This window comes from Canis aureus, chromosome 9 (assembly GCF_053574225.1).
Source record: "Canis aureus isolate CA01 chromosome 9, VMU_Caureus_v.1.0, whole genome shotgun sequence".
NCBI classification, from domain to species: Eukaryota; Metazoa; Chordata; class Mammalia; order Carnivora; family Canidae; genus Canis; species Canis aureus.
In genome coordinates this window covers 39,997,466-40,024,635 of record NC_135619.1, presented here as the reverse complement: position 1 = coordinate 40,024,635, position 27,170 = coordinate 39,997,466, and the positions used below count along the sequence as shown (strand labels likewise).

Sequence of the window (27,170 nt, the reverse complement as noted above, 5' to 3'; positions counted from 1 at the left end):
CGGACCCGGCCTGGGAGCCCGGAGCCGGGCCGGGGCTGCGGTGCTGCGCCCGAGCACGTACCGGGGCGTGGCCTGCAGCGCGGCGGGCGGGGTTTGGGGAAGTTTCTCCCAGAGGCTGGTGTTTCGCATCCTCATCATGTATAACCAGCGGCACCGGGGATCCAAGGGGTGGCCGGTCCTCTCCGCATCCCTGTTCTTTTCCCCGCCGAGGATCTATCTGGTCAGTGCTGCTCTCAGGCACCTGTCTTTCCTCTCCGTCCCTCAATGGAGCCGAAACATGGGAATAAAAGAAATTAAATAGTACAAGGAGATCGGGTGTCTGGGCAGCGTCTTGGATAAAACCGTCCACTACAGGTAAGAAAATTATGTCCAAATGAAAGGTATGAACACCACAAAGCTCCAGAAGGCGTTTGATAGGAGGTTTGTGATAAGGTATAGCTTTTATATTACAGGGAGACTATTTCGTATCAAATTCTACAGATCAAACCACGATCTGTAAAACGATCTGGGACAACAGGTTCTGCGCTATTTTAAGGGATGAAATAGGAGTGAAGTGGTTAGTGGCAGACCTAAAAACAAAACAAACACCTGAGTAAAAGATTTTTCTTTACACTTTTGTTGGTTCCAGTTGGCAACATGTTGGCGAAGGTCTTACTTAACCAAAAAGAAAAAAAAAAAAGATTTCACATTCTTTGCACCTTGTTTTTGACGTTGCTACATTGGAAATAAGAACTTGTAGAATCTAAATGTTTACATTTATGCAAAGCCAGTAACTTTAAGCTCATATTTTCTGTATTTTAGAGGTTGTAGGCAATAAGAGCTATTTGGAGCGCTAATTGCAAAGTTATACAAACTTAAAAAAAATAAAAAATAAACGTGTCTATTCTGCCATTAAGCCAAACAGCTCAGGGAGAACTGTATCAATGGTATACTTTTTCTAGTTCAGTAAAGAGCTTTCCATATATCACCTCACTTATCTGTTAATGCTTCCATCACCAGACACCCAAATCTCTCGTTCAAATGCAAAATTTGATAGCACTTTAGGACACCATTTTTACTCATTTTCATTTGTGTCTTGCCATTTCTCACTTAGGACACCCCCTCAGTGTTCTCTATGACTTCATTACCTTCACCCTATTGCTTTCTCTTGTTTGCTATTTAAGCAGTTAAAAGGGAAAAAAGTACTACGTGTTGCTTAACTGGCTAGCAGGCTGCGGCGTTCAGCACCATGGGCTATGGAGTCACTTATGGCCAGCTCAAACGCTTTGAACCTTGAGCTACCTCTCCAAGACTGTTTTCTTATGTAGAAATGTGATATAAATATTAACTCCTAGGGTTTTTTGAGGATTGTGAGATAACATGTAAAATGCTTAGCACAAAGTCTAGTATATAATACCGAAGAGATACCAGACTCATTTTAACTCCTAATCTAAATGCCATTGTACTAAGTTGTGGTAAGCTCTCTGTGACACTTTTTAGTCCCAAAGTTAAAAGTGAGGCCTAGAACAAAAGAACAAACTATACTAACTGCTCTGCTATACTTTCTTCAGCTGTGAAAATAATACTGTGGTCATTCGCTCACAACAGCACCAGAGAACCGGTGAAGTATAGGCACGCATAGGAAGAAGAGCTATTATAGAATTCTAGCTGCTAGAGTATACTTCAGAGAAACGCATTATAAAGAAATAAGTGACAGTCTCAGAGGTCACAATGCTGGGAATGAAGGGCTGGTTGTGCTATTTCCAACAGGTTCAAGGACTCCAGGGAGGGTTGTTTTCTGAATGACCAAGACGTGGGTACTTGTTTTCTTCCAGTTCTGTTCTTTAAAGTGACTTCCTCTTTTAAATCACTGCTCTTACAAGCCATTTTCTGACTCCTGATCATTATATAATCTGATCACTTATTAATATTTGAAAACTAAACATATACTAATTTTCAACTAAAGCTAATTTGCTACCAAAATAAGCAGAATTTTTGGTATTTTGAGCTGAAAATATTATGCAACTATGTTATTCTGAAATGCCATCTCTATACTATCTGTAACGAAATACAGACATACTTTGGATTATAGTATTTACAGTGAACTATACATGTGCCCCCCAAATCTTGGAGTAAGTCTTCGTATTATAATTTTTGTTCCCAAATTTTCATGTAATTGTAATAACATTTTCTTCAGTCTTAGAGAAAAACAGCCACCTAAGATCTGGGGCTTAGATCATTTTGTCCTGGATATTTTGTTCTTATAACATCAGGTTACAGGACCTAAGGCTCTGGCACTGCCTATGTAATTTGTCCATAAAAATCATTTGCTGTTACTTCTAGATGCAGAGGTTCACGGGGGTTTTTAATCTTTTTGTGCTAAAATTTTTTTTAAGTGAGAATGTATTACTTTTATAATCATAAAAGAAATAGAACTATTCCATAAACAAAATACAGAAAAAAATTGAATAAAGCGATTTTAAAAATATATACAGTATCATTTAAAAAAATGCAAGTTTTGTTCTAATTTCATATTAGAGTCAGAAGACCTCTAAGTTTAAATCTTTGGGGTACCATTTACTACCTTGAAGACTTGGACAAGTCGATTATCATTTGAAGTCTACATATTTTTATCTATGAAATGGGAATAAATTGGAAATCTTGTGGCCCTTACAAAATTATGTAACTATAATGTTCAGGATTTGCTTCACTCATCTCATTCACCTGGGATTAAAGCATTAAAATCTGCTTTACTTTAGTAGGTTCACAAATTTATAAATGATAAGTTTCTTTTCTAAAGGCGTATTTTTTACAGTGGAACATTATACTTTACTTAACATGACATTTAGGAACAGTATACATTAAAGTGATGGCAATAAAATGTAGAAATAATCACTGATGTAAAACTTTCATAAAATAATTAAATTATTGGTAATCAGTTTCATGAGTTGGAGGCATTGAAGCAAATATTTTAATATAAAAGCTGATCAAAGGGGGCCTGGTCCACAGAAGATGTTTATTTGATGTAACAAAACAATACAGTTAGTGTTAGATCCAACCACAAAAAGCAAAAGGAATGAAAAATTTGTACAATGCACATAGAAAAACAAGATGTTTACTGTGACAACTATATATTTCTAAAATAATGCTTCTAAAATTACTCAATTATTGAAATCTACATGAAAACAGAAGGATGTTAATAGCGACAAAGTGCATAAAAACCAAACATCAAATTTTGAGCAAATTAACATACTAGGCAATTTTGCTAACAAAGCATGATTTTTTTTTTCTTGTTCACAATCTGCTCAAAATATCTTTATACCAACAGGGTGGGCAGAACATTTAGGTTTAATATCAATTACACAATATTAGCATAAACTTCCACAACTACAGATAGGGTATTGTTTTCTTTTGAGCTGGCAAAGTGACTACAGAAACATCAGATCATTTCTCTGAATTGAGAATTTTATCCAAATAAATGTCACATACCTTCCAGATATATGCATATCTTTCTATATCATGTAAATGGCTTTACCCATTTAAATAATAAACCATACAAGCATTTAAGAATCATTATTATATGATCAACAATGTCATGTTCCAGGTTTAACAATTTCATAGGCCAAAAAAAATTTCTTCTTAAAAACTAGTTTTATAAATGCAGAATATATTGCATGAGTAACTGCTGGTATTTTCTTAAGAAAATATATTGTGCAATTGTGGCTACCATGTACTGCTGGCAAATCATTATTGTTTATGTAAAATGTGAAAAAACTGAGTAAAAATTTTTCAAACTGATCATGATGAAAGGTTACTGCCTTCTTAAAAAAAATTATATTGGCATCTTATTAAAAATAATTCGATAAGGGACAAACTCCCTAGCCCAAAATAAATAAATAAAAAGGTGCATTTTAAAAATGACGCTACTGCAATGTAATGGTTTAAATACCAAGGAACTGTGAAAATGTGCTGTCTGTGATCTGGCGTTAAAGAATGTACTAAAAAAGAGCATTAATGTAAATGAAGTAGAAAGGGGATCAAGACTGAACTTAACCAAGTTTGTGCAGTATTGTAGCCAGGCTTCTAAAATTAGATATAGAAAATATAAATAGACTGCTTTAGGTAATGAGCCACCAGTGTCCAAAAAAAGGAATGAGATTATGAAAAAGCTCAGTTAACTTGATCCAAAGCTCTGAGTAATTCTTCACCCTGCAGTAGGTTTCTGCTGCCTTGTATAGGAGCATTAACTTCACAATCATAACTGGTCAGTTGTGGTAATCCACTCTCATCCATTGATTGCCCCAGCAGTCTACACGCTAAATCTGAAAAACAAAGACATGCCTAAATATTTGTTCACCTCATCAACAAATATTTTGAACACTCACTATGCTATAGGTATTGCAGGAAAATCAAATAAGCTCTAGGTTTTCAGTCTATAGAGCAAAACCACAGCTATGTACATAGGTAAGTGCAATAAAGTGTTACTGGTGCTGTCACAGCATTTAAAGGACACAATGATGGCAAACGGAGTGATAAATCAATTTTGAAAAGGGCATAAAAATGTACAATTTTCAGCTTCTATTCAGTATTGATAGCACAGAGACAGATATATGTAAAAGGCAATTTCTAAAAATTAAAAGTTCCATCTTGAAATAGCTATTCCTGCGTTACAACCAGCAGATAAAACGCTACCTTACTTTTAATGATGCTAAAGAATGAAAATGACTCTGAGAGTAAAGCTTCTAAATAAAGTTTCATATATTTTAATTCTCTGTGGAATGTTGAAGGGTAGAAAGAATAAACTAACCAGAAGGTATTAAAATAATTGTCTTTTGCTCCATTCCATTCTGTTCACTAGACTTGCATCCTTTTACGCGTTTCCAAGAAAGTGATGTAGTAGTTGCACGATCATCTGGCTGCTGTAATAATGTTCCCTAAAAACAGTAAAGTTATTTCAGTTTTACTGTGTTGAATTTCTTTTAAATCAACAACTTTGAAGTCAGGTTAAATTTAATAACAGTACAAAGGCAGATTTCTTAAATACGGCCCTAAATTATTTTTCTTTCTTTCTCTTAATATACTATGATAAAGTCATTTGCCACTCATTATGGCAATTGTTTCTGTGAATGTCTTCCAGTTAGTATTACCTGAAAATATCAGTATGAATCACACCATCCCTGATTTAACATTAACTACTGTCTACAACAAGAATGTATTCATTAAATGTATTTTAAAAAATATTTAAAAAAATAAAAAAAATAAAAAATAAAAAATATTTCATTTATTTACATGACAGAGAGCACAAGCAAGGGGAGCAACAGGAGAGGGAGGGGCTCAATCCCAGGACTCTGGGATTATGACCTGAGCTGAAGGCAGACACGTAACTGACTGAGCCCCTCATTATATGTATTTTTATGAAATAGTACATACAAAGTGAAAGAAATAATGTTTAACTTCTGAAAATATAATTTTTTTAATCTGAGAAAAATGAAGAATTAGCTATATATTAATTTACATTATATATAGTACATTAGCTAGAACAGAAAAACAAATATGTACTCTCACACTTACAATTCCTACTGCTTGAAAAAGTGAACCGTCATGTTCTATTTTTCGCTTTCTCTGCGCATTCTGCAAAGCTAGTATCTTTGGATTTAATTCTTCCTCAGGAATGGTAGTTCTGAAAAAAATATGATTGCTTTATTACTATTTTTAAAATATCTAACTTTTTTTGAAAATATATAATGCTTGTTTGCCAACATTAAGGAATATGTTATATGTAAAAGAACTTTCCTGATTACTTGTTTGTCATCTTAAAAGTCAAAGCTCAATTTTTAAAACAAAATTTCTTAAAATATGCATTTACCTGTTCATAAAACAGATCTGAACACAACTAAATTGACATTTTTATAGGTTAAAGTGAAATATTGGCTCTTCATTCCACTCAGTATAATATACAGATATTCTTGGGACTATAGTAATACAAGGTAATTTCACATTTGTATAGTGTTTTTTCATTTATAAAACACTGCATGTTCATTAGTTCACTTTAGCCTCACACCAGTCTCCAAGATAAGGAGGTATATAACACTCATTTTATAAATGAGAAACCTGAAGCTTGTTTTCAATGGGGCTTTAAGCAAATTACTTAGCTGCAGATATGGAAGTACATTCTAAATCTCCTAATACCCACTCCTTTCCCAGTAATCTTTCCCACTAAACCACTTTGTCCTCAGTATTGATCTGAGGTATCAAATCTGAACTATCTGCATTTAAATTAATATTAAATAGTGAAGAACTGTTTTATGCATCAGGCAAATGAATTATCAACTATTTTGTCTCTTCAAGAATTCCTCCCCCCAGCTCATACACAATCACAATGTCTCTTTGCTCTGTTCCATGCAGTTGGAATGCCATATGGATATCACTTACCCATATGATACATTATTCAAATTGCTCTCCTACATGCAGTTTTGTTTTGTATTTTAAAAAATTCTATAAAACCTTCACTATATAGATAGGCAAGTTTAAAAATTCCTATATAAATATATTATCTTTATGAAACGTAACTGTCATGTAAATATCACTTTAGTATTAGTAAAAAAAAAAAAAAAAAAAAAAAAAGGCCTTCATAGAGCTCTTCAAGGTAAGTTCATCTCTTAAAATTGGTAGCATATACTATTTTGGAACTAATGTGGAAAAAAACTGCTAAAGTGAACTATATGGTAGACTGGCTTTGACAGGTAGCTGTTCAGAGAACTGAACATCTCATAGTCCTCTGTACTAACAGTAAACTGTAAATTCAAAGTCATTACCAATTCTATAACTATAGTCATTCATCTATCCATCTAATAACCATTTACTGAGCAAGTAATACAAATTACATACTGTACTAAATACTAGTACCATCTAAGACATTGTCACTGCCTTAAAAGAGCTGAGTCTACAGTCAGTTGGTGACATACTAATTTGTAAAGTAAATGCAAACACTTCTTTGTTAATCTAAAGCCCCAAGATCTTTTCTTAGTTCTGGAAAACGGTTCCTCCTAGCATTCTAGGTCAAAATAGTGATGAAGGGCAGAAGAAAAAGGCCATAAATTCTTGTTATGGCAGTGCTTTCCTCCTTAAACTGCCCCACCAACTAGCTAAAACTTGTTTCCTCTGATTACAGCCTCAAATTTAAAATGTCAAATCTCACTATAAAAATTACATATAGAGCTGAGTGAAATAAGTCAATTGGAGAAGGACAAACATTATATGGTCTCATTCATTTGGGGAATATAAAAAATAGTGAAAGGGGAAAGGAGAAAAAATGAGTGGGAAATATCAGGGAGGGAGACAGAACATGAGAGACTCCTAACTCTGGGAAACGAACTGGGGGTGGTTGAAGGGGAGGTGGGCAGGGGGTGGGGGTGATTGAGTGAAGGGCACTGAGGGGGGCACTTGATGGGATGAGCACTGGGTGTTATTCTATATGTTGGCAAATTGAACATCAATAAAAAATAAACATAAAAAAATACAACTTAAAAAATTATATATAGAAATTGTAACTTAAAATTTGGGTGGTATAAAGGTATTTGCTCAAACTAACTCCATAAAAGCAACATCATAAATCATGCTTAGATTCTTGTTGTAGCTTTTAAACATTTATTTAACCTATAATATAGCTAATGTTCTATAAATATGTAATGAAAAATAAAAGCAATTATACATAAATTTTAAAAGAAGGCTTGTAAATAAATACCTGTATTAAATACTGAGGATTGAAGACTATCAGGCTCAATTTGAAATGGGGAATTGGAAATACCCTTAAGTTGGAAGGTCTTTTATTCAAGTAAGCTTTAAAATAACTCAAAGAGACAGAAACAGTGAAGATGGTTAACTAGTCTGATTTACTTAGCTACAAGTAATTGGGCCAATTTTTGTACATTTAAGAACTTATTGGCCGCATTATTTTTTTAAAGGTACTGGAAGACCCTCCTACCTCCTACATTTAGATAGGTGATGTGGTTATTTTCAAGAAAATAAATACACAAGTTAATTTAGAAACATTTTTTTGAGTGCTTGTTTTATCAGAATTTGTATGTCAATTTAATATTCTTAAAGCATATTTACCAGAAAGTTAGTTATGTTTAGACATAATTAACCCTACATACATTTTAATAAAAGAGCTGTAACGTTAGTGTTATATATAAATACCTTTGACTCAAAGTGACAGATAACACGTTAGGGCTTCTTGGATGAGATTTTTCCGTCTGTTCTATTACTCCTTTTCCTGCTCTGTTTGGTGAGGCTGTCCGACTTCCAGTATCACTGTATGGTGATGTTGTGGCACTAGTAGTTACTTTAGGTACATGGGTAGGAGATGGAGCTGCAATCAATATTTTAATGTCTTCTATGCCATCTTTTGTCACTGTTTTTAATTCATCAGTGGTAGCAGTGGTACTGGTAGTAGTAAGAGGAGGTTCTTGCATTGGAGTCGGCTGGAATACTGTAATTGTGCTCGCACTTTGAGGACTTGTAGAATTGCTTTCCAGTGGTGACAACTGATCGAAGGAACGTAACTGGAAGTCATCATCCATTGGGATATAAGGAGCTAACATCTCCAAGTCTAAATCAGTGTCCTTTAAAGCAACAAGTACATGAGTTTTACAATGGCCACATCGTATAAAAGAAAAGTTAACCCCAAAATCACTTCAAGCTAAAAATTAATAAAGTTTAATAGAAAATATAATAAACAAGTTCATATACCTGGGTGGAAAATGGATTCTTTGCTTCTGTGTCTTCAGCAAAAAGTTTCTCTACCAATTCAAGCTTAAATTCATTGACCATATCACTATCCACATCAAAACAATATTCACTGGGACTGTTGGGCTGTAAAAGGAATTCAATGTGTTTACTTTTCCCTGAGGAAACCTACATATATTTTGTTAGTTGTTAGAATTCTCAAGCCAGACCTCAGAGAATACACAACAAAGTCCATTTCTTCTATCACATTTTATCTAACTAGTGACAAGTTAAACTTCAGAGCTTGCATTTATAACTATACATTTCTATGTAACAACATCATTTATGAAATTAGGACTAAAAGATACATTCATCTGCTTCTTCTGAAGAATAAAACTCATCTACTAATTCAACTCCCACATGGTACCTAATTGGCCAATAACTAGATATGATATACTCACTGGAATCTACCTTTATCCTGAGAGGCCAAACTTCCATGATGATGTACCTAAAAATCTCACATGTTTCGGGGGTGGGGTAGGGGTGAGGACGTAAGTTCTTTTACTTACATTCACCTTAATGAATATAGTACTATTTTAGGGGTTCCAAGCAAGGATTCTAACCAGTCACTTGTAACTACATAGTCTAAGAATAAGCTTTTGCTTTCTTCATTTTAACATTTGTTAGATTTACTTTTGTTAGATAAAAAAACAAAATAAATCAATAGATTTTTATGCTGGGTAAGCTGAGCAACTACAGCACAGACTGTATTTTCCGGAAGGCTGTGAGATAGATGTCAAATCTCCTACTCTTAGCTCACCAGTTTGAACTGATAAATATTACATGTAAAATTATTCACCACTTATTAAGACTTACTTGTGCCTCATGGTCATAATATTCAAGTCTGAGTTGCCTTACTACTCCTGAGCATATTTTTTGACATAGTAAGCTCTGAAATGGAATCGTTCTAGATTTAGAAATAAAGCCCTATGTGACATCTTTAGTCTTGGCCTCAGCCTAACCCTTAAAAACTATTTTCATTGTGTTTATAGAAAAACTATTATCAAGACAGAACTTGAGTAAAAAATAGTTATTAGGTATTTACTCTGTTTAAGACTTGGTATTTTCATATTTTACTTATCTAGGATTTCAAAACAGTGATGAAAATTGGGCTAAATTAGGCAAATAGCTTAGGGTCCCTTCGCTTTTAAAAAGCTTAGTTAAAATAAGCCTTTTGCTACTTGACAGTTCTCCAACTCATAGGGTAATATACCTTTGAGGGTAGCAATTACAGGCACACACATTGTTCTCTGTGGATGTCTAAATTCAAGACTTTTTTTGTATTCATTTTATAAATACATTCCTAAAATTAAAATATGAAAGTTATCCTCTTCTTAGATCATGACACCTACCTCAGGTGAACTTTGTCTAGTGCTTCCATCAGAAGGACTAGCTGGCTGATCTTGAATCTGGGGCATAGTAAAAGAAAGTTCCAGTGACTCTGGATTTGGCTCTAATTTTAACGCAACTTCTTGATTGAGTGCCGGGTCAGCACTACTTCGAAGTGGCTTTGGAGTTTCAGAAGCAGGTAATGGAGACATTGCCAAATTTATATTCTGTAATTTTTCGTTGGATGAGGGGAGCATTACATCATTATACAACGGAACTTCCTCAAGTTGTTGGTCATCAGTTTCTGTGTCTATAGGGGAAAAATTATTAATCAATTTAAAGAATGGCTAGATTTTAACATATAGGGAATTATATGCCCCCTTTTACAAAAGGTCTAATTCACTCAAACAAGAGTGTTACCAAATTTTCCTTAATCAGAAAGTTTTCAGATATTATGGTATAATCATTAAGTCTGAGTTGTCTTTCCAATCTACTGTTGACAGGTCCTATTATATTTATGGCATAAAAATCCCCTGCAATTCCAACCTTTTCATACCTTCTACTCATTAAAATTTAACCAACTTTGAAATTACAATTTTCATTTTCAGTGTCTGATATTATGTTATGACTGATTATCCTTTAATGAACTACACCTACTGCAATATAATTTTTACACTGTGGAGAAAATATGGCAACAGGATATAGAAATAAGAGTAGCTGAGAAACATTCAAGTAGGAAAAAGAAAGACCTAAGAACCCTTTGAAGCACAACTTACAACAATGACACAGAAGCAGGAATGCTTAGAAATTGCAGGGGCAAACATATTTAAGCAAATACTTTGAAAAAGACATTGAAAAACAAAATATGTAAGACTGCAATATTCACATGATTACCAACAATAACATGTCCAAGTTTAGTTAAAATGGGCTTGCAGCAACAGATAGAGTTTTTAGGCAATCGAAACAATAACTAAAGACCCACCATTGCTGCCGAAATCTAAAGATATGATTGTGTCTCCAGCAGCTGGGGCCAGCAAAGTTAAAGCATCAGGTTCCTTTTTAAGCTTATCAAAGAGACTACTTGTATCTTCTGATTCAACTTTGGTGAATAGCTGAGTCATTTTCATATCTGAAGATTCAACTGGTTTGAGGACACATTCTGTTTGTTGAAGGGAGAAAATCAAGTCGTGCTGAATAATACCACTGTCAAAAAAGAGAGATTAGTAGTTCTTAAATGAGCATTGACACAATAGGGTGGGGGTGACTGAAATAACCTGTCTCTTAAAATTCTGCTTTATGAAAAGGAACATTTTAAGATGCTTTATACTAATCTCTCATGCATACCTGGTTACATTCAGGGTATAAAATAGCAATATGAAATAAAGACCTCTAAAAATTCAAGAACTTCAGATATCCCTTTGGGAAGAGTGATGGTGACAAAGAAATGTAATAGTCAAGTACATGAAGGATACAAACAGATCCTCACAATTTTTATGCTGATTCACATGTAATAAAACCAACACAGAAGAATTCTTTGAGACTGATGCATGAGGTATGACCTAAAGATGGTCCTAAAATAAAAAGATAGATAAACGACCAAGGTCTTTCTAAGAAGGGTGCCATATTTTCCTTGGTGCCAAGAAAATGATACCTGCAGGATAGCGTTGAAGAGGAATGATGAAAAACAGACCCATCTTTGTGTTTGGCTTAAATATAAGTTTTATTGTCCCTTTAATCAATAAATATTTAAGTGTTTACTAAGTGAAATGAACCAAGGATACAAAGCTTAAAACACATAACCTTTGCCCTCAGAAGTTTATAACCCAGTGTGAAAGTAGATGTGCAAACAATTAAAAAACAAAACGGGAACTGCTGAAATACAGAAAATCTGCTTCACAGAGAAGCCAAAAGCTGAAACTCTGGTTCAACTAGTTTTTGGCATATGGGTAATGGGGAAAAGCAGGACATTCCAAGTGGATGATTCTTATATAATAGGAAAGTCATGAAAGAACTCTTTGGCACTAATATTAAAACATTAAAGTATGGCAAAACTACAACAGCAACATTTAAGGACAGTGTCAGAAGTGGCAAAAAATAAAAACAAATTACCAAAGTCTTCCAAAGAGAGGTGGCCACAGATTTTAGAAAGAGGATGGAATCTGTGAAAGCATGTGAGTATAGAAAATGACAAGAAATGATGCTATGCAAGTAAGCCATGGTTTATCTTGGGAGTGATGAAAAGATATTTAAAATAATTCTAAGGAAAATGAGATGATCAGATATCCATGCAAGAAAACTCAGCATGGTGGTAATTTAGAAGATGGACTAGAAGGGCGTAGTCACCTGCTAAAGTAGATCAAATGAAAGATTAGTTTATGAGATCCATAATATTCACAAGCCAGTAAACTAAAAGAAAAGTTCATGAATATACAAGAGCCATGGACATTATACAGCATTTTACAGTCATTTCATATAGGATTTCATCTAATGCTCATTACAACCTTCTGAGCTAACTATTATCATCTCTTCTATATGGGTGAAATGCAAAGAAATGAGAATTTCCCAAGGTCCTGGAGCTAATGAGTGAAAGAGCTATGACATAAACCTAACTATTCCAAGGCCAGTATTCTTCCTACAAAAATAACATAGCTACCTGAGATAGTATATGCTGATAGATACACGATTAAAACTAATCCAATAGGAGATCTGGAGTTTTTTCAAGGTCTTTTTAAAAATGGGAGTGAAAAGGATGCGAATAGATGGCTACTGTAGAATAGCTGGCCCAGACACTCAAGTCAGAGTACTAAAAACCATAATTAGGCAGAAATATGAAAACAAAATACAGTTAACATTTATAATCTTCTTCTCCTATATAAAATGATTATCCAAAAAAGTTACTACTTGCTCCCCCAAAATATTTACATTCCAAGCTTACCTCACAACATAATTTACACATACAATGCACTGTGGTTGAGAGTTCTTAGTGTTATATATGACAGTTGCTTGAGTTTCAACCCAGACATAACCACCTCTTTTGGCAAGCATCCTGTACTGTCCTGTGGTGACTTGTCCTTTAGTAAACACTAGGAGTGGAAAGGAGAAAGAGTCACGCAGAGAAAATAACTTTGAATTTTCAATCAAATGAATGCATGCTGAATGCTGGCCATTATTTTAGAAAAGAAGAGATATGTTTATTTTAAGGGAACCAGTTGTAACTGTTTAAAGTGATAGAGAAAAAGCCCCAGTATAGCCAAAAATATATGCATTTCATTCTTCTAACCTCCAAAATAAACTCCTTTCCTGCCAATCTTCATTTTAAATAAAATGAAAGCTAGAAATGAGGGACAGCACTGACTAAAATTCCTTTAACAACTTGTATGTTGAAAGTATCAGAAAGACTAAAGAATGAATAATCTTTTTTTTTTTAATTTTTATTTATTTATAATAGTCACAGAGAGAGAAAGAGAGAGAGGCAGAGACATAGGCAGAGGGAGAAGCAGGCTCCATGCACCAGGAGCCTGATGTGGGATTCGATCCCGGGTCTCCAGGATCGTGCCCTGGGCCAAAGGCAGGCGCCAAACCGCTGCGCCACCCAGGGATCCCGAGAATGAGTAATCTTGATTCTATAGAGAACATCTGAGCAAGTGGCACTGCTATATTTTCTTAAATTTCTACCGAGGTTTCCAGAGAATTAACAATGTTTCAAATAGTGGTGCAAGCATATTTGAATCTCAACTGGTATCATACTAAAAATCTTTTTTTTTCATACTAAAAATCTTTTGGCAATTTAGGCAATTTTAATCTATTACTGATTTGGAAGAAAATACTAGATAAATAGTAATGAGGACATTACCATGAGTACTAGGGGCCCTGACTGCTGATTTGGGCTCATTCTACATTCAAGGCTAATCGTACTATAACTCAGTTGACACTCAAATATACCCAATCACATTGGGAAGTCATGTTAGGTACAGATTAAATGGGCAAGTGAGATTTCAAAGTCTTACTATATGGATCTTTAAATAACATTAACAAGTAAAATGGAGAATTTTATCTTATGTCACAGGTACCTGTTACCACTTGCATTGATCACCTTCACATTCACCGAGTCACTGAACAGTTACTTTGAGTGCCTTCCATGTGCCAACAACTGGTTTGAATACTTTATTACAAATCCTAAAAATGATGCTATAATATTCTATGACCTTTTTTTAGTCTTTTTTAAATACAAAGACCAACTACCAAGTTAGTTTTACATATTATTAAATGATTCTACTTTAATTAGTTTTGGTTACAACAAACACAAAACAAGATTTAATGGTCAAGATTCCTAATGAAGAATACTATTAAGACATTTAGCCTAGGATAGGCGCCTGGGTGGCTCAGTTGGTTAAGCATTTGACTCCTGATCTCAGCTCAGGTCTTGATCTCAGGTTTGTGAGTTCAAGCCCCAAACTTTAAAAAAAAAAAAAAAAAAAAAAAAAAATTTAGTCTAGGAAGATTGGTTAATTTTAACCAAAAAGTTAGATATCTGTCTAAACAGTAAAGAGATTGTAAGAGTTAAATAATTAGAATATCTGTAGTTCTTCCACTGTACTTACTATCATGATGAGTTTTGGTCAGATGGTCAGAGTCCAAAGCATGATAATATTCATATATTGAGCGGCCCAAAAGTTCTTCTGGCTCATATCCCATCAATTCAGTAATTCTGTTAAGTAAAAAATAGAAGAGAAAAAAATAAACTAAATGATAAAGACTTTGCTTCTCCAAAGTAACTGATATGGATTAATCCTACAGACAAGTGGATTTTCAAAAATAAAGAGCATCCTTCTTTGCTTAGAATAAGTTAAATCTCACCTTTGGTAACTCTACAGTTAACTAAATACAGCACCATGCATTTCTGTAAGTCTTCTGGAGTCATCCTGCTACTTGACCCTTTTATCCCCTTCACCCAAACTTGTTACCTACTTTTTAAAAAGATTTATTTATTTACTTGAGAGAGAGGGTGCCAGGAGGGAGGGGCAAAGGGAGAGGGAGAGGGAGAGGGAGAGACAGTCTCAAGCAGACTCCATGCTAAGCGCAGAGCCCAACGTGGGGCTGGATCCCACAACTCCGAGGTCATGACCTGAGCTAAAGCCAAGAGTTAGATACTCAAAGTGACTGTGTCACCCAGGTGCTCCCTATTTTTAATCACATTTATTGTACTTACTTTCAGTAACAAGACAAGGGATTCATAACTAGATAGGAAGTACTGCTAAATTAAATGATAAAAGTTATAAAGGTAGTCACTGACATTTAATTTGAAATATAAGATTATATCCATAGTATTAATTTACCATAAAACCAGATTCTTTATTTAACAGTGCCCTAGGCAAGGCTTCACTTTAGGGGAATCAATATCTATTACAGAATTTTAATATCACCAACCAAAGACTATCTACATTAAATGGGAACTTAAGAAATACATATTATGTAGGTTTTAGAAGATGCTCTTGTATTTAAGTTTTTTTAATTACATAAAAATATAGGAATTCATTTCAGATGAAAAAATGATATCAAACTGAAAATGGACTAGAAAATAATTCAGTTACCCCTTCTGATTTCCAGGCAACTCTTTTAGGACAGATATTATTAGATCTTACTACTTTCTATAATCACACTCTGAAATGGGACCCATTTCATGTGAAAGAGAATGCTATCTTCTTAGTAACACACTAAACAGAAATATTCTCTTCTAAGAGCAAAACATGAGTTCAACTTTTCAATTTCTCATTTTTAGACTTCAAAAGACTTCCTGAGGTGTAAGCAAAAGTTACTTCACGTACTGTGTCCAAAAACACAACTACAAAAAACACAGAGGGAAGATACCTTTCTAAAAAATGTATAAAAGGAATACTGTTTGTGTTGTCACACTTTAAGGCAAGATCTGCCATACAGTTTATTCCAAAATAAAAACAGGTAAATAGAAAGTGGTTTGTAAAAAATCAAACGAAACCAAGCTAAAATCCAAGCTTCTTTACAAAGGGATATCCCTAAACACATCTGCACTAGGTGGCAGCATTACAAAAGGAAACTACGGTTTTTAAAAATAGTCCTGTTTCTTTAAATTATACTTTAAAAATAATTTTAATTGGTCTTATATTGGTTACTTAAATGAAATTCCCATGGAATTAATAAAAACTTCCATTGTTTAAATCGTTATATGCCTGAGTGTGTCTGGTACTGTTCTAGGTATGAAAATGCCAGGTCAAAACTCAACATGTAGCTAATCTTCTGGAACAGTTACCATACTACTCATGAAATAATGTGGTAAGTGTAGTGACAAGAATCTGTTGCAGGAATCAGAGGAACCACCCTTATCCAGGAGAAGAAATGGTTGGCTGAGGGACAACGTTTTAGGAGTTTAGGAGAGTGAAAGGAGACTTAGGGAGTTGAACAGACATGAGAAACAGAGAAAGCAAAACCATTTCAAGAAGGTATACCAGAAGCAAAGCAGAGATGAGCTTAACACTGTATAAATAAGAAGGATTCATGTGGTTAGTGGAGGCAGATGAGGAGAGATGAGTTTAGAGAAGTAACCAGATTAATGAGGGCCTTGTATTATCATGTTAAGAAGCTCTAGTTTAATTAGATGTCAATCAGTACTTCTGAGTTGAGGTATGCCTATCACTAAGGGAGACAAGATGTTAAAATATAAAACGGCATATTTTCCTAGAAAATCAATTTAACTTTAGAGAATTACATAACTTATATTCTGTACCAAAAAGGGAAGTGATCCAGAAAATCTTATCAAAAAGTGTTTTTAAGGGACTAGGACTAGGATCTAAAGCAACTACACAGCATATAATTCATTCATTTTAAGTGTCCCAAGTGCAAGAACTGTTGCTCTTCATTTCTACTTTGCCATGATCTTGTAGATGCTCAAATAAATGTGTTAAATGACCATACATGGAAATTGGTACAGTAAATATTGTTTGTGAGACAGTTTGAATGCCAGAAGCTTGATAGGTTAGCTTTTCTCAAAATTGGGCAAAAATTTTTCTAGATCTCAGTTCTTAGGGGTTTTAGATGTGAGAAGTTTTTAGAAAGAGCTCCAACCAGAAAACAGCAATCTCCTGGACAAACTCAAAACCTTACTTGGTTGCTCTCTAAGCTGGCAGTCTTTACTCCTCTGTTATGATCATTCTGCCAGTTTTTTGATATAACCAGAGAGAAATGTCACTCCCTCTCTCAATTCTCATTCTAGCTCTGCTAGAATTTTCTCCCCAGCTTACCTCTATACTTTGCTAGAGTTCAAAAACTAAAAAAAAAAAATCCTCAAAAAAAAGAATTTCTGTTCTTTCATATATTCACATGAATAATGGAAATAAACACCATAAAGCACTTGTTAGTTTTTCTATCTTCATTTTTCTGATAGCTGACACCAGTGGTAAAGCATTTACTATGTGTATGAGGCACTCAACAAATTCCTTTAATCCTGGCAACAGCCTTTTGAAATATTACCCTTCCTTAATAGGTAAGGATCATAAAATTTGAAAGAGTTAAGGTCAAATACCAAGGCCACACGGTAAGTATCAGAACTGCAAGCCAGGGATCCCTGGGTGGTGCAGCGGTTTAACGCCTGCCTTTGGCCCAGGGCACGATCCTGGAGACCCGGGATCGAATCCCACCATCGGGCTCCCGGTGCATGGAGCCTGCTTCTCCCTCTGCCTGTGTCTCCGCCTCTCTCTCTCTCTCAATGTGTGACTATCATAAATAAATAAAAATTAAAATTAAAAAAAAAAAAAAACTGCAAGCCAGGACTGAATCCAGGACTATGGGATTTTAAAGCCAGAGTTCTGTCACATTTCCTTGTCCAGTGGGGTGGGGGATTCCTATCTACTTTGTATCATGACTAAGTGCTTAAAATTGGTTTTCTCATACAATCTTTAAGTTGACCCTACATAAAGTGTTACCAAAGATGAAACTGGGAGACCTGGGTGGCTCAGTAGTTGAGCAACTGCCTTCAGCTCAGGTCATGATCCCGGGGTCCTGGAATCGAGTCCCACATCAAGCTCCCCATAGGGAGCCTGCTGCTCCCTCTGCCTATGTCTCTGCCTCTCATGAATAAAAAATAAATAAATAAATAAAAAGAAAACAAAAGATGAAGAAACTGATGTGCCAAGATCATTTGGATATAGGCATCAAAGTCAGGATTTAGTAGTCTGGCTGTGGAATCTATGCCTTCAGTTACTATATTACACAGGCATACATTAAAAAAAAAAAATGGGACAAGCAAATAATTACAATAGTAGAAAAAATGTTGACAGATGTACGCACAATGAATAGTATAGTTTCTTGAAGGATAAAGGGAAGTTCCATAAAGAAGTAGATGGCTCTTGAAAGATAAATGTGTGTTAGGAATTGAAGAAAACTTCATCGCTGAATGGGAAAATGTGTGTAAAGGAACTAAGACAGCAAGTTAGCATGTGGTGTTCTCCAGCTGTAGGATGTTGGGGACATCAGAGTAATCCCCTCTTCCTGATTAATTTAGAGAAGTGGTCAGGGGCCAGATCATAAATATTTTTGTTGGCCATGCTAAGAAGTTTGGGTTTTATTGTAGAGGTCCATTTTTCTTTCAGCTTTTCAAAAGGTACATCTTTTGATAAAGAAAATCCCTTGCCCTCCTCTAATATTTTTATAAACCGAAGTTTTTTCTGTGTAAAGATAAAGGGAAACAATTGACACATTTTCAACAGTAATATGATATTATCTGATTTTCACATAATGAAGTCCACTTTTGGGTGATGTAAATGAGAGATTAAAAGGGCATAAATCTTTTGGCAGAGAGGCAGCCTAGGAGATTATGGCAAAAATTTGAGCCAAAGGTTGTAATAATGAGCTGAAGAATTCAGCGGCAGGAAGGCAAGGGTAGAAAGGAGGGAATGGACCAAGAGATATATGTAGATAGTAAATCTATAGGATTTAGAGACCAATTGAGTACAGATGATGAAAGTAAAAGAGGGATCCCTGGGTGGCTCAGTGGTTGAGCGTCTGCCTTCAGCTCAGGGCATGATCCCAGGCCCTAGGATGGAGTCCCACATCGGGCTCCCCACAGGGAGCCTGCTTCTCCATCTGTCTCTCTCGATCTGTCTCTTATTAATAAATAGATAAAATCTTCAAAAAAAAAAAAAAAGATTGTAAAAGAAAAGTTAAGGATAAATTCCAAATTTTTGCAGGAGTTATGTATCTACAGTGGTATACTACCCATGTCAGCATTATTAAAACAGCGCAATTTTTAAAGTTGTTGTTTTGGGGCAATAGTGGTATAGTTCAATTATAGAAATACTCAGTTTATTAATATAGAAGATTATCCAGATAAAATATCAACTTTGCAGTTAAAAATAAATATGGACATAAATTTGGGAAAAGGCAATAGAAATAAATCATGGGTAATATGTAGGGTAAGGAGATGATCAAACATTTTCCTCTCTAGTCCATAACCAAAAGTATTTTATTCTTTCCCAAATAATGCATTGTATCTTTGAAATATGTTTCTTTTTAAATAAGTTAGAAGCCCTAAAGGAAAATGACCCCATCATTATGATTTTTGATAGCACCTTGATAGAGTATTCATAGTGCACAGTAAGTGTTTGATAAATGCAGCTGAATTAATCTACAAAGTTAATCTAGTATTACTGACTTTTACAATGTATCACTATTCAACTTCGTGGAAGGAAGCATTCGCAGTCTTTATTATAGTGAATGGTAAAAAAAAAAAATACGCTAGGGACTAATTAAAATTTTCAAGTTATATTTTACATATATTATTTACCTTTCATCACAATAAGAAAATTTCATATCCAGACTGTGACGACTGAGAAAAGTCTTGCTATCTAAAGGAATTTCAATATTTGATGGATGAGGAATGGGTTCACAAATCAGCACCAAGCACGTCATGGGTGGTTTCTTATACCCACACTGAGATTGGTTACTATTAGTATCGTAGACATGAATGTGGCCTGTGCAGTGAAGTACCTATGTACAAAGAAAACAAAGCAGTTTTTTAAAAAGCATAATATGCTAGTTAAAAAATGCAGAGATAAACATCTGAAGTGTGACACAGCAGATAAGCTTTGATAAAATTTATTGTCATTAGTGGATTAACCATATCTTTGAAATCAATAAATGTTTCCTGGGTAACACCACTCATGTAACTCAGGCACCATAAAATACTCTTTAAAAATTTTCTTTCAGACAAATCTGGGCTGATTTTTCATTCATTTCATCATAGTGGCTGTTTATTATTTTGTTACTTCTTACTTCAATGAATGTTGCAACACTGAGCAAAGAAATGAAATAATAAACAGAAAATTAAGTTATATCAAGACTCAAACACTGAGTGGGTGGCAAAGCCAACTGATTAAGTTAGTTCAGTACAATTTAAGTTCATGCCTCAAAGAGAGATTTCTAGTTTGGGATGGTAACTCAGCAAATGCTAATAAATAACTGTAAGTTTTCCCTCACAATTCTAATGCTATTTTATGTATTTATTAGTAGTGTTGGGATATACATCACTACTCACAAGTCATTTTTACTTACTTTCCATGTTGCTGACTTGATGTTCATAGTTCTCCCCCGGCTAGTTAGGGTACACTTCATTCTGAGAAAAAAACTTCGCTGTGTATTCTGCTCTTTACCCTTTTTCACAAGGCCTAATGAATGAAAGCATGAAATAAAATTTAAAAACTAAATTTTTAAGTTTGTCACAGAGTAGCACAAAGGTGCTATATTCAATTAATAAGTCTCAGCATGAATAATGATTCACACTCCAACACATTCAAGAGATCTAACATGATTCAATCACTAACTGGGGTTCACAACTCCCAATGATTCCCTGGTTTCAGACAGCAGTTAATCATTTCACATTCAAGCTTGTGAAGTTGGCAAAATTACAAAGAAACATAAATGTGGTATAAATTTGCCTTGTAATTGTGCTACCAGTTTACAAGCACATCCCAAAAAAGACTGCAGCAAACTCCTCTAAACCTTTGCTAAATGTGTTAGCTCAATTTATAATAAGCATTCCCTATATTTATAGAACTTTTAAATCAGCAACTTTCTTTTCAAAGCAAATACCATTTTTATTTATCTGATTTTTCTTTAAATCTTCCTGTAAAGCAGGCATGACATTATTTCTACTTTGTTACTAGAGGAAAAAAACAAAGCAAATAAAATGAACATACTGAATGACTTTTCCAAGCAAAACTAGAGTGAAATAAAATCAGATCTATTTACTCCCATTCCAAACCTTACAGAACTAAGAAATGGTGAGAAGGAAAAAAAATGAAAAGCATAGAGGTGAGGAAAAGAGAACACATGTTTAGGAAACAGTAGATAGGGATCCCTGGGTGGCGCAGCGGTTTGGCGCCTGCCTTTGGCCCAGGGCGCGATCCTGGAGACCCGGGATCGAATCCCACATCAGGCTCCCGGTGCATGGAGCCTGCTTCTCCTTCTGCCTATGTCTCTGCCTCTCTCTCTCTCTCTCTGTGTGACTATCATAAAAAAAAAAAAAAAAGAAAAAAAGGAAACAGTAGATAGTTCAGGATGCTATAATATGAAGTACATGCAGAAGAGTAATGAGACAGAAAGGGAAGATTAGGGTTGTTAATAATGGAGGACTTCTGATGGCCTAAGGAGTTGTCTTAAATATGCAACATGAAACTTCTAAAAAATTCTGAGATGGGAAGCACAATCAGGAATTTAAGGTATATTAATCCAGAAGTAATATATATAATGCATTAGAATCACAGGATAATGATGGTAATCAGGGGCTGAGCAGTAGCAGAAGTGAAAAGGGTGACAAAAGACATATGAAGAACTATAATCTATAAAAACTTGAAAACTGATGGAAGTAGTTGGGGAGGAGAGAAATTTAAAAAGAAAAAAGATCTGAAGATTTTAAGGCTAATATACTGAAAGAAAAGTGTCAAGTAGAAAGGAAACAAGATATTAAGTTTAAATTTAGGCTTATTAGCTGGAAATGCTGGACTCTTGAGGAAGAAGAATTCTGGAAGAAGAGTGCTAGTTCCATACCAATGGAACTAGGCAAGGGGGTGGTCTTGATGCTGATACAAATTATTTGGGTTTACTCAAAAATTAACTTTGCCCTCCCTAGAAGCATTTGAGAATCAATTTTAAGAAGATGCCATGAGAACCATACTGGTCTCAGTGGTGGTACAGACAGAGGTGAGTTGTGGTTGTGGTGCTGGCAGAGATTTACTTGTAAATTCTCTGTGGATTTTCAGTCCTTAATAATCTAAGCTTGAATTGTACTGACTTCTGGAAACCCAAAGCTTCTGAATTGAGACATGAAGATTAATTTAAAAACCAAGGTACAGGATCCCTGGGTGGCGCAGCGGTTTGGCGCCTGCCTTTGGCCCAGGGCGCGATCCTGGAGACCTGGGATCGAATCCGTCGGGCTCCCGGTGCATGGAGCCTACTTCTCCCTCTGCCTGTGTCTCTGCCTCTCTCTCTCTCTGTGACTATCATAAATAAATAAATTTAAAAAAAAAGAAAAAGATTTAAAAAAACCAAGGTACTAGCATTTTCCTAATGGAAAAAAAATTTCAAAAGAACTAAATTTTCAGACCTTTAAAAATAAATCATATCTTATAATAATTTAATGGACTCTAAGTCATCATTTTAGAATTTAAACGAAAAAGTAATAGGACTATGTCATATAAACACATCACAGGTTCTTAGCATATCATTGGAATGTGATATATTGCACCAGTCCCTCTTTTCTAAAAATGAAAAGTGTAGTTTTTCCTTCTCAACGCAACATCAAACATTCATTACTTCAGGAATGATTTCCAAAAAGTTCATGTACCATAAAAACCCATCTGTTTACAAAAATAAAAATAGAAAAAGTTTGTTTAAAAATATACATCTAGGGCAGCCATGGTGGCGCAGCGGTTTAGTGCCGCCTGCAGACCAGGTGTGATCCTGGAGACCCAGGATCGAGTCCCATGTCAGGCTCCCCGCAGGGAGCCTACTTCTCCCTCTGCCTGTGTCTCTGCCTCTCTCTCTCTGTGTGACTCTCATGAATAAATAAATAAATCATAAATAAATAAATAAATAAACAAACAAACAAACAAACAAACTTCTAAACTATATTATGGGGGATCCCTGGGTGGCTCAGCGGTTTGGTGCCTGCCTTTGGCCCAGGGCCTGATCCTGGAGACCCAAGATCGAGTCCCACGTTGGGCTCCCTGCATGAAGCCTGCTTCTCCCTCTGCCTGGGTCTTTGCCTCTCTCTTTCTGTGTCTCTCGTGAATAAATAAATAAAATCTTTTTTAAAAATAAATAAATGAACTGTATTATGTAGAATATATTTGATTTAGAATAATGCATTAACATCATTACCAAATCAAAACAAAACTTCCTAATATCCATCTATTCATAGTCTAGCCCAAGGGAAGCGCTAAGCAGCCAGTACAAACTTCAAAGTCTAAACACTAGAAGCCCTATTTTAAACTAACTGACAGCCCACTTAGGTCCCTGTGTGAAGTATATTTACTCTTCCTTTATATAAAATTCTAAAAATTATATATTTGCTTTCCAAGTGTACAGTAAACACAAAGTATGAGATTAAAAAACAGAAGAGGGCTCCTATTGGAAAGGTCAAAAGTGACCACAGAATGTAATGAGAGTTGGTGAACATGAAATATCTCCAAAGTACTAATGAGTGTGGACTCATCTCCATTTACCTGAGTTTAACCTACACTCTGCCATTTATCTTGGTAAGTTACTTAATAACTTACATAATCTTGGTAAGTTACTTAATAACTCAGTGCCTCAGTTTCCTCAGTAAAATAGAAATAGTAACCTCACAGGGTGTTATGAGGAAAAAGAAGTTAAAGCACATAGCAGCAGGGAACAATGTTCTGGCACAGAATACTATCTAAATAGAGGTTAACTATTATTGTAAATGAGATGAAAAAGAAAACCATAAAAATATCCAAAAAATGTTATGAACTTGAGGTTGTTTAATACAGAAGCAAACAAACATACATTGGAGAGCAGCAAAGAACTACAGAGCAGAATGACAGGTTTTCATTGTGATAACTTTACAAATTATCTTTATATTTTGTTTAAGAAGGCATAGGTGTAAAGAGACTTCGTTAGTTATTAAGTTTTCGTAATTCAAAAGGTACTTTCCAAAAATCTTAGAAACTTATTTTTAATAATTCATTCCTAAGAGTTAAGAGGTCTTAGTGGTCTTTTTTGTTGTTGCTAATGTGGGAGAATCCATAATATAATACTTTGTAATTTTACTACATAGTCTCAAATAACCGTGAATATCCTGAGGTCAAATAAGCAGTTATTAAGCTCTTAAAAATCTGGTGAACTTTCTCTTTTCTTTTTCTTGGTCCTTTAGAAAGCTTGAATGCAAACTGGTACCTCAAGTGTAGTAACTATCTAAATTCTTATTTGAGTATGATTTCTCTTGGCCTTACAGTTGTACGCTATAAATTGACTTCTTTGAAGGTCCCGATTTTATTTACTTTTCCATTTAATGTGGTTTATATCTATATAATTATTCGTGGAATTAGGTGGGCTTTAAAATTTTTTTAAGTCTTTTTATGAAATCTCTAAAAAAATAGAATAATGCAGATTTCACAAAGAACAGAACATTAAACATGAAACGATGTTTTGAGCCTCAGGTTAATACAACAGCAAATTTTAAAATTAGTAAGTGTCTTATTCTATAAAACCACTTGTTACATTAAATCAAACAATAGACTTTTCTTCTTACCATTTCTGTGTGTAAGCATTTCTCTCATTTCCTCATGGTCACATGGATGAGTAAAATCAAACACACTGTGTCCAGTTAGTTCAAACTGTAAACACATTTAAAAAATTAGATTTATATCATAAAATCATAAAAACATACAGAAAGGGTTCTTAATATGTAGGTATTTTACCTGAGTCAATCCCATGTATTTGTTCACATTATCAGAAATGTAAATCATGTCACCATCATCTGTGAGAACCATAACAAAACCATCCAGGGCTTTCAAATAAAAGCAATTCATCTGTGCCTTCATTTCATCTTCAATATCTAAATCACCTAAAAAGGGCACATGAAAAGAAAAATAATTAACGTAAAAGTTATACTTAAATGATAATATTTAGATATTTTTATAAAGTTTTCCCAACACTTTATTTAAAAACTACAATTAGATTTGCCAGCTGTTTTTAATGATTATTTAAGGTTAACATAGCAAGCAAACCACTGAAAAGAGAAAGAAGGGTCACGTTATTAAAAGGAAGATAGGTATAGGAAGGTGGGGGAAAGGCCAATATCTTAAAAATTCCTTACTGAAGCTTTAAAAGCAGGCAATTAAAATCACATTAAAAAAGGAGTGAGAGTATGACCACCTTCTAATTACTTCTAATTTCTAATTTTCAGGCCTATTGCATCTTTGTAAAACTCACCAGCATCCAGAAGCTTCCTTACACGCAAATAGCTGATGGTAAGCCTCATAACAGAAGCCTTATCAAGATGCGAGCTCACATTATGAGGAAGTGGCAACTGATGAGCAAGCTCGTAAAAAACTTCAGACTCTTTACTTCTCCGAGATCTGGCTGCATCTCTAGACTTTTCTTTTCGACGTTCAGAACTTATTCTATTTAACAAAAGAGGAAGAGGAGAGGAGAGAAAAACAGAACACTTATATAAGTTAGTTTGCTGTTGCTTGGATATAATTAATTTTACACTTTCCTGCTTTCCACGGAACAATTAAAAGATGCCATGTGGATTATTTTATATAGAGATTTGTTTAGTACATGAATGTACAAGTAAGAATGTAAAATACAGGTATACAAATTTCTGGATTACTGAAGACATAAGGAATTCTCACAAGAGGTCCAAGATGATGCTTTACTTTTTAAAAAGATTTTATTTATTTACTCATGAGAGACACAGAGACAGAGGCGGAGACACAAGCAAAGGGAGAAGCAGGCTCCATGCAGGGAGCCCGAGGTGGGACTCGATCCCAGGTCTCCAGGATCACGCCCTGGGCTGAAGGTGGCGCTAAACCACTGAGCCACCTGGGCTGCCCCAAGATGAAGTTTTAGATCTGTCTAGAACAGGGTATTTCCTCCCTGGAATATGCAATTAGGATGTTTTTGTTTTAGCCAAAATCTAAAAAGTAGCCTATGTATGTAAGGCTGCACTCTCACAGCCATTCAGAAGTAGTCTCAACGTAGAGAAATCACCACAAAGTCTAGTGAAACTAAAGTTGTACATATTAACTTGAAAACAAGAGTTAAGCCGACTACAGACTGCAGGTACAGACTGATTTTTGACTTGTTTCTTTTGACTCCAGTATTTTCCCATCCTCTACCCTACTACATGAGCAATATTGACTGCTATAATAAGTTACCATTTTCAGGTTGCTTCTTCCCTTATCAGCCCCTATTCTATTACTGGCACAACAGGTACCAAATAAAGGCAGGAGTATAGGGGGAAAAAAAAAAAGATGTGGCACAACGTAAGAATTCAAAGAAATAGGTTAACAAAGATTAATAAAGGTGTCAAAACAATGACATATCTTTAGGGAACTCTTCCAAGAATAAAGTCAGAAAGATTTTCCTAAGTCACAGCAAGCAGAGACATATTCCTCTGCTTAATTGTGTGGCAACATCTATGCCTCCTGACCCAGCTGGAGGTAAGCAAGGCTTAAACCTTGTTCTGTCCTTAGTTTCTTCTTTAATAGCTATTGCTTATTAAAACCTACTATGTGTCAAGCTACCAAATACCAGATGCCTAGTTCTCTCCTAAACTGTAAATAGGTTAAATATTATTCCTTTTTACACATGAGGTTATACAGTAGGTTAAAAACAGCCATTATATAGCAGATGGAATTTGAACACAGTTGTTTTTTTACTCCCATGTCTTTGTTTGCTCTTCCAGTGTTTTATCTTAAGGAAGAATGTTATTTCTAGCTCAAATACTCAGCTGCTTTCCTATGACCCTCAACTTAATTCTGTTAAGTCAATTATTTATTAAATGTTGAAAATAGTCA

The 27,170-nt window shown here is 34.9% G+C and overlaps 1 protein-coding gene and 1 long non-coding RNA gene across 2 annotated transcripts in view; one reads left to right on the top strand and one right to left on the bottom strand.

The window, feature by feature from the left end:
- Positions 1 to 27,170, top strand: LOC144320697 (uncharacterized). The gene is made up of 2 exons (XR_013386307.1): positions 1 to 354; positions 25,553 to 27,170. It is a non-coding gene; the product is annotated as an uncharacterized LOC144320697 (long non-coding RNA).
- HIF1A (hypoxia inducible factor 1 subunit alpha) overlaps positions 2,977 to 27,170 on the bottom strand; it is a 42,729-nt gene continuing 18,535 nt past the window's right edge. Inside the window, exons 2-15 of the mRNA XM_077909544.1 lie at positions 25,579 to 25,769; positions 25,065 to 25,210; positions 24,896 to 24,980; positions 20,677 to 20,789; positions 19,910 to 20,112; positions 14,697 to 14,803; positions 13,031 to 13,178; positions 11,078 to 11,298; positions 10,119 to 10,405; positions 8,731 to 8,853; positions 8,179 to 8,603; positions 5,551 to 5,659; positions 4,787 to 4,913; positions 2,977 to 4,301 (exon numbers count right to left, since the gene is read on the bottom strand). Of these exons, the coding sequence (XP_077765670.1) occupies positions 4,150 to 4,301; positions 4,787 to 4,913; positions 5,551 to 5,659; positions 8,179 to 8,603; positions 8,731 to 8,853; positions 10,119 to 10,405; positions 11,078 to 11,298; positions 13,031 to 13,178; positions 14,697 to 14,803; positions 19,910 to 20,112; positions 20,677 to 20,789; positions 24,896 to 24,980; positions 25,065 to 25,210; positions 25,579 to 25,769 (2,437 nt within the window). The 3' untranslated portion in view covers positions 2,977 to 4,149. The remainder of the gene's footprint in view (positions 4,302 to 4,786; positions 4,914 to 5,550; positions 5,660 to 8,178; positions 8,604 to 8,730; positions 8,854 to 10,118; positions 10,406 to 11,077; positions 11,299 to 13,030; positions 13,179 to 14,696; positions 14,804 to 19,909; positions 20,113 to 20,676; positions 20,790 to 24,895; positions 24,981 to 25,064; positions 25,211 to 25,578; positions 25,770 to 27,170) is intronic.